Source organism: Magnolia sinica, chromosome 10 (assembly GCF_029962835.1).
Source record: "Magnolia sinica isolate HGM2019 chromosome 10, MsV1, whole genome shotgun sequence".
In the NCBI taxonomy this organism is placed as follows: Eukaryota; Viridiplantae; Streptophyta; class Magnoliopsida; order Magnoliales; family Magnoliaceae; genus Magnolia; species Magnolia sinica.
The window spans coordinates 32,041,691-32,050,033 of NC_080582.1; the positions used below are offsets into that span (position 1 = coordinate 32,041,691).

At 36.3% G+C, this 8,343-nt stretch overlaps 1 protein-coding gene across 2 annotated transcripts in view; it reads right to left on the reverse strand.

Annotated features, from left to right (window-relative positions):
• LOC131258267 (uncharacterized) overlaps window positions 1–8,343 on the reverse strand; it is a 34,350-nt gene extending 26,007 nt beyond the window's left edge. For both annotated transcript variants that reach the window (XR_009178033.1, XM_058259468.1), the window contains exons 1-2: window positions 8,042–8,343; window positions 755–1,105 (exon numbers count right to left, since the gene is read on the reverse strand). Coding sequence is in view for 1 of the 2 variants with exons in the window: in XM_058259468.1 (XP_058115451.1) it covers window positions 755–1,105; window positions 8,042–8,202 (512 nt within the window). In the remaining variant the exon portion in view is untranslated. The remainder of the gene's footprint in view (window positions 1–754; window positions 1,106–8,041) is intronic.

Consider the following 8,343-nt stretch of genomic DNA (forward strand, 5'->3'; position numbering starts at 1 on the left):
AAAGGCTACTAAACAGGACCAATTTTTGGGCATTCGCACATCGTTTGATGCACCAAAAGGAGCCCACTAAGAAATTTATACACACACACACACACACACACACACACACACACAAGAGAATTCATTAACTAAATCATGACTCAATCTCACTCTAAAAACTAATTAAGTAAATAAAACCTATGAAATTATTGACCACATAATTGATCCCATAGGCCCTACAATTTAAGTTAACCGTTGATCCCATCCAATTGACCATTTGACAGTTGATTTGGCTGAGATTATCAATCAAGACAATTTAAATGGGTGGATTCTTCAACTCTTGATCAATCGGCTTGTTTGGCCACTTGATTACATCAAAGAGTATGAGAAGAAGTAAGAGAAAAATGATAGAAGGTTTAGAAGGAGGTGATGCCCCTACCCTCTCTCCTTATTATCAATAAGGCTTTCATGATATATGTAAACGTACAAAAATATCCCCATGCTTACGTTAGTCCATATCCAAAGCCTATATGCTCAAAACTCTATGGCCTATACTAACACATCACCTTAAGGATTAAACAAAATGAATAATGAAATCAAACAATAGGAACAATAATCTCCATGTGAAGTGGGCTACACGTGTGATCATCACCATCCATTACGGTCCCTCAACATGGTGGAACCATCAAATCAACGATCTAGGTTAATGTCAGGCTCAGTACCCTATATTTCCTCTTCAATTTTTATTTTTTTATTTCAAAAAAAAAAAACTCACCTCCTGATTTGCTTCATTGACTTTTTGAAGGGAACAACCAAATTGACAGGTGGCCTCTCTTCTGATTCATCTTGTAGGAAATCGTTGTCATCATCATCTTCCATGCGTGTGCGAGGTTCCAGGAGCAGCAGATAAAACATTAAGAAGGACCTCAGTGATGTCAGTGCAAGAGACTTTGGTCCGAAAGCTGAGAATAGAGGTTTTAGCTCTATAGGATATTCCTTGGTACTGTATTTGAGGGGTTTGTGTTGAAAGATATTTTCAGAAGCACTGCGTAGATTAGTAACATAATCTTCAGTCCATGCTGGGGCTGGGGCAGCATCACAAAAAGCTGTTGAGATTCCGCCATCACTGAAATGTAATAGGTAAGAATCAATAGAAATGAAGGTTGAGTCAAACAAGAAAATGTATTTAGGATACAGTATATATATATATATATATATATATATATATATATATATATATATATATATATATATATATGCATATGTACATGTGCTTACTGATCATCAAATAATTTAACAAAGAAAGCATTAAGGAAATATCTTATGCTTCCCTTAATATGAGTTCCATCAAGCGAACATGTATTTCTCTTTTACTACTGTTATTGGGTTCTTACAAGATGCTAAGAGCCCACTTGGGTGCACCAAAAAACAGGCTCCCCTCGTTTCAGCCTGCAAGTGAGATGCCAAAAAGACTGCCCTACCCCTGTCCTCTCTCCCCCCCAAGGGGGTGTTGATTTATCATCCCCCGCAGACATGCAAATGTGCGCCATGTGTGGAAGATCCAAATCGTCCATAGGATGCGCCATCACAAGAAAGGGCCTCCCTTAAAAAATCAAACCTGTTAGAAAAACAGGTGGGCCACAGTTGTAGACACAATCTCAGCCATGAAAACAACTTCCAACAGGCAATAACAGCACCTGTCACACATGTCGGAGTCTTGGAGAAAGATTCATTAAACCCCTTTTTGGGTGGCACACAAACACACCCTAAAAGTTGTTTCTCAGAGTTATGAGAAAAAAACCTGTCATGATTTATTTATTTTTTTAGTATTTTCTATAAAATTGAAGATGGAAATGAATATGTGCACATTAAACACATACTTTTTTTAAAAGACATCTAAAATATCTAACATAAAATACATAAGGAGAATACTTTGTTCCTAGTCTGAAGAGCCTGTTACAAGGAACCGGGAAATTTAAGGGGGCGCTATGCAATTTTGATTGCTAACAAATGCTTGACCAAATTTTTATTGCTAATAGATGTCTAAACTCAAGAAGTTGGTTGGGCGATCCGAGGATAGTGTGCAAGATTGACATAGGGGAGAATGACCACTTCGATTTGGAGTTCTTTTATATTACTAGTTCATTAATATGCATTTGGACAAGTCAATGCTTGTGAACTTCATTCTCTGTTCTCTTCATGGATTTTCCATAAGTTTAGGGATCTAGGACAAGGTACTCCCTATCTTCATTCCTTTTATTACAAGTTCATCAGTATGCATTTGGACAAGTCAATGCTTCTTGTGAACTTCATTCTCGTTGATAGTTTTGTTTTCTTCATGGATTTTCCATGAGATTGGGGACCTGGGACAAGGAAACCCCCTATCTTCATTCCTTTTCACAATTTTGGGAGAAAAGTCTCCTGTGGTGCTCAATAGTCAGAGAGCCTTGGTCTTTTTGGTTATCAGGCATGCCCAGTGGCATAAGGATATAAACAAGACTATGGGATTGATTATGATGAGACCTTTGTTCCTGTACCGAAGACAATTGTTTGCAATTTGTTAGCTGTGGCTTGACTTTGAAGGTGACCATTCCATCAACTGGGCATACTTCACAGTGAATTAAAAGAAGTGATGTATATGGCTCTGCCTCCTTGATTCTCATTACCTGTCAATCCACGCCTCGTTTGCCGTCTCAAGGAATCTATGGATTAAAGCAAGCACCGCAGGTGTGGTTTGAAAAGTTTTGAAGTGTTATTGTGGATTCAAGATTCAACATTTTTCTAATGTTATTCTGTTTGCATACATCACAGTATAGTTGGAATTGTTATTTTATTAGTTTCTTTGCGGAAGAAAAAATTATCATTTTGGTGATGATAGCGCTGGTACAACTGAGCTAAAGGAACTGGTTAAATCTCATTTTAAGATGAAGGATTTGAGTAGCTTAACTTACTTCTTGGGTTTGTAAGTTTCTTCATCCTCAGTTGGGATCTCCATTGCTCAACATAAGTATACCCAGGACCTTCCTTAACCCAATCTCATTGACGATTAACTTTTGGATTCTCCTCTTGAGTTCAATGTTAAGTACCACAAAGATGATGGGGAGCCAATTTCAGATCCTACAATGTGTCAACATCTAATAGGGTGATGTGGCCTGCCATATTTCATGCAGTTAATAGCATCAATGAGTTTGATCTCTGGTCCCAAATGACACCACTTGACTGCAGTCCATACAAGCCTTTGATATCTAGGGGCACCATTAATTGTAGCCTTTTCTTCCCATCTCCTCTTCCTTGTCACCTATTACTTATGCAAATTCGGCTGGGTGTCCAAACACCCGTTGTTCCACTATGATCGCAAATCCATAGAATCCTTCAATGTTTATGAGGCACCATTAATCGTGGCCTTTTCTTCCATCTTACTCTTCCTTTTCATCTATTATAGTATATATGGGCCTGTCATGGGCCCTTGGTTTAGGTTGTGGGCCCTTGGGCCTATTAGTTATGTTATTTCTTAGGTTTTTTTTTTTTTCCTTGGTTCCAATTTTGCCCTTTTACTTGTGGGTATTTTATGTAATTTTCATATTTTGTCCTATAAATACAATAGAGTTGGAGGTCCAACTATACTCGTCTTTCCTTCTTTCAAAGCTTTTCTACTTTGCGTAGTAGCAAAGCCTACATATTATTATTAGGGTTTCTTTATTAGTTCCTTCCTCTCTTGATCTTTCTCCTTCAAAGCATTTTTCCCCTCTCTTCTTCTTCTCTTTTATTTCTTCTTCTTTTCTCTTCTTTTTCTTCTTCTTTCATGCACACACTTCATCTTGTTTTGAGGGTGTTGAGTGTTTTTTACCCACTAATCTCATTTGATTTGAGAGGAGAAGACATGCAGTTGGAGATTTTTGAAGATTTTTAAGATTTGTGGGGGAGTTTTGCAGCTGAGCTTTTCTGAGGCTTGAGACTTGTTACTTGTTTTGGAAGATCTGAGAGAAGATGTTGCTGGACAATCTTCTTCAATTATGGTTCTGAAATTTTCTTTCAGTTTTTTAAAACTACTTTACGGTTGCAGTTTATTGTTGGAAGTTTGTGTTCGCTGGATTTTTCACACGCACTCACACACCCCACACACGCCCACACACTCACACCACAATGGGTGCTCGAACCCATGACCTCGTGTTGAAACTCTTGTGCGTCTACCACTGAGCCATAGAGTAGCAGGCATGTTCGCTGGACTTTTTGGGCAGTTTTTCCTCCAGAATTGCTGACATCTTGTTTGCAATGATAAGGTTTTTTTTTTTTTTTTTTCGTTGATTGTTGTTTGGACAGATTTTAATGTCCAGATTTATCGAAATTTGTGTACGGTAATCCTTATATTTCATATTTTTGGTAATCTAGCCATAAGATCTTCCCTCTCTCTTCTTTTTTTTTTCTGTTTTTTTTTTTGTGAATTGGGAGTCGACTATTATTTCAATCTTCTTTTGATCTATATTGTGTGGATTCAATATAGCATCTTCGTCAAGGTCTGAGACCGTTGATCCAATCAACTTTAAGATGAAGAGATTTAATAATAATAATATTATTATTATTATTATTATTATTATTATAGAGAGAGAGAGAGAGATGGAGACATTTATTATTCATTTTGAAAATCCTATGTTGCATATTACAACCCATTAACTTATTGAAAGCAATGTTGTCAAATCGCATACACCATCATATGCGACTAGCATATGCTGTTCACATATGCCATCGCATACTCGCATATTGCTCTGGCTTCTTCTCTTCTTTTTTTTTTTTTTTTGAAAAAACTATATATATATATATATATATATATATATATATATATATATATATATATATATATGTTTAAAAAAAAATTTGAAAAAAAAAATCTAAAAAATTAGGAAAAACCATGCCTCTAGCCTTTTTTTCGAAAAAAATTAAAAAATATGGAAAAACAAAAAAATCTAAAAAAATAGAAAAAACTATGCCTAATTACTGCAAGTGATTGGATTGGGTTCTTTTACCTCCATTATAGTATAAGTGTTTGAGACTATTGGACCATCTATAAAATAAGTTATATATTTAATTACCTATATTATATTTACATAAAATTTAACAAAACAAGCACCATGTTACATTAAGAGAGAATTAATTATTAAAAACTTCGAACATAGAAATTTTATTGATCAATGATAACTTGAAGAATTTATAAATTACAAGTTATAACTTAATCTACAAATACAATTTACAATTTACCAAAAAAAAAAAAAAAAGCACAACTTGCAAAGTATGCCATCTCATACTTGTCGCACAAAAAAGTATGCTATTGCATACTAACCTGGATCGCATATGCCATAATGGCATATGCAATCTTTCTAAAAAATGGCATATACGAATATGTGATCGCATATGACAACAACGGAGCGAGATATTTATTGGAGGGGAAAAAAAAAAAGTTAGGATATATAGTTAGCAGTATACCAAAACTTGTTATGCCAGATCCTTCTTATGGAGATTGGAAATCAAATACTCTGCTCGTTATGTCCCGCTTTTGAAATCTATGGAACTAGAAATTAATGACCGGTCTTTTCTTATTATCTATTGTCAATGAGATTTGATTGACTGCTCATAAATTGCATGCCAGTCAGAATAATATGGCTTGGATTTATAATATTTACTTGAGGATTGAGACTTTAAGACAGAGGGAGCGTTTGGTTTCTAATTATTATGCTAAGATGCATGGTTTATGGCAGGATTTATCTTTCCTAGATGATCTTTAATTTACTTGTACCATTGATGTAGAGGCATATAAACGAAATATTGAGAAAAAGAGGATATTCAAGTTGTTAGTGGGTCTTAGTCCTAATTTTGAATCTATGGGGACTTAAATTCTTGGTTCACCTACTCTACCTTCCCCAAATAATGTTTATACTTTACCATTAAGAGATGAGAATAATTGTGCAACTATGGGACCTGCTGTGGTTGAAAAATCCACTATTGTGACTGGGCTTAGAAATTTTAATGATGCTGGTACTGGAAGAAGTACAACTACTGGACGAGGAGGTCGAGATGCAGGTTGTGGGCGTGATCGTGACATTAGTTGTGGTAGTGGTGCAGGCCGTTTTGTGTGCTCATTGAAGTCAATATGGCCATATTGTTGATTATTGTTAGGTATTTCATGGTAAACCACCTCAAGGTTGTTCTGCTAGTTCGATTAGTACGAATGATAAAGACTTTCCGAGTACTATTGGGGAAATGGCTCCATTGGCAAAGTCACCAATGGTTTAACCAACTGGGGATATGCTCAATCTCTCAAAAAATGAGTATGACCCTTTATTAAGGGACGCACCTTGGAATAAAACATCTCCATTTACATCTTTGGCCAAAAAAGGGTCATACCTTCAATGCTCTTCATGTTGCTTCTGCATTCAATCCTCAGATAATTGATGCAGGGGCTATTGATCATATGACAGGTATAATTGTTTCTATTTTCTTTCTTTTTTTCGTTTACCTCAGATGCTCATTTAGGTCATGTGAAGATAGGAGATGGTACTTTGATACCTATTAAAGGAAATGGTACTGTTTCGGCTTCACCATTGTTCTCCTTGTCTTTTGTATTAATGATTTGTAATGTTGCTACTAATTTATTGTCTGTGAGTCAGATTACAAAGGATCTGAATTGTAGCATGACAATTTTTCCCAATCATTATGTCTTTCAGGATCTGAAGACGACTAAGCTGCCCGGTTGACTTAAGAATGATGGATTGTACATTCTTCGCTTGAGTTCTTCAAGTCAGTTTGGTGAGTATCATATTATAAGAAAAGAGGATCTTTATCTTTGGCATTGTCATTTCGGTCATTCTTCTAATTCAAGCCTACAATCTTTGTTGGTCAGTCAGTTGAGTCTAATGATATTAAGAATTTTCAACATGAAGCTGGTGTTTTGACTAAACATCATAGGTATGTTTATCCCTCGGCGAAAAAAAAAAAGTCAACTAAAATTTTTGTGTTGGTTAATGTATGGGAACTGATTTCAATCCATTCTAATAGATTTAAATACTTTGTCTCCTTCATTGACGATGCTTCTTGTATGAAATGTTTCCAATTTTTCCCTTTTAAAAGGGTATTTTATGTAATTTGCATATTTTGTCTTATACATACAATAGTGATGGACGTCCAACCCTACTGGACTTTCCTTTCTTTCAAATCAGATTGTTTCTCCTCATTCCTCTCATAATCAACTAGCAAAAATCTTCAGTAAGGCGCTTGACTAAAGCTCACCATTGTATCTGGTTGGCAAATTGATACCCTTATAATCCACATCAATTTCAAGGAAGTGTAGAAAGATGTAGCCTTTTAAATCGATATTCTTAGAAAGTCATAATCTTGTACGGCTTGTGTAGACCTTGCACAGTCATATAGGTGCGCGCACGCTAATGCATGCGTAGCATGTGGTTGATGAGTGTCATATATGCATACAAGTGGCCCCCACAGGTTCATATCCAACTGGGCTTGAGTGGGTGTGGGATGCGGGGACACACTCGGGGTGGGTGACTCGTGTGAAGCAGAACCCATGTGAAGTGGGGCCCACGAGGAGGGTTCGGCCAAGGTCCTAATTCATGGGATTGATTCGCCACTCTCTATCTCATCGAGCTTTTAGAGCAAGTGGTTAATTGTCCTGCAACACCAACAGTTTCCACAGATTTTCAATTGTTTATATCAATGGCTTCAATCACAGAACTATGGGCTAAATCCTAAATCCGCCACTACACAAACATTCCTTCCGAGCATAGTATAATTCCTCTTAGTAAAAATCCAATTAGAAAAAAAAAAAAAAAAAAACTGCTACAGAAGCACTGAAAACATCGCCTATCTATTACAAAATTTAAAATAAATTTTTTTAAAAAAAAAAAAAAACAATTTGCAGTCAAACCCAAGTGACAGAATTCCCTAAAAAGATCCTCTTATTTTCACTCAACTGAACCAATACCCAAAAAAGAAAAAGATATTACAAGAAAGAGCAACTGATCAAAGAAACCCAGAAGACAGGATTCGATCGACATACCCAAACAAGAATCTTGAAGCGAAAGGCCATCCTGCTGCGACAGACGCAGCGGCAGCGGAAGCAGCTACTGTCGCCGAGAATAGCCCGTGCGAGTGCAGGGATTGGCTTGCGAAGCCGGGATTTTTCTTCAGTAAATCCAATAAAAGAGCTATTCCAGCCATTCTCTCAGATCAATCAAACACTCAAGAGCTTCTTCTCACTGCAATTTCCATACGAGGAGTGAAAAAAAAGGGATATTTTTCTCCTTTTTTTTTCTTTTTCTTAATCTTTTTTATGGATTTGAGATTTGGGTATTTTATGAA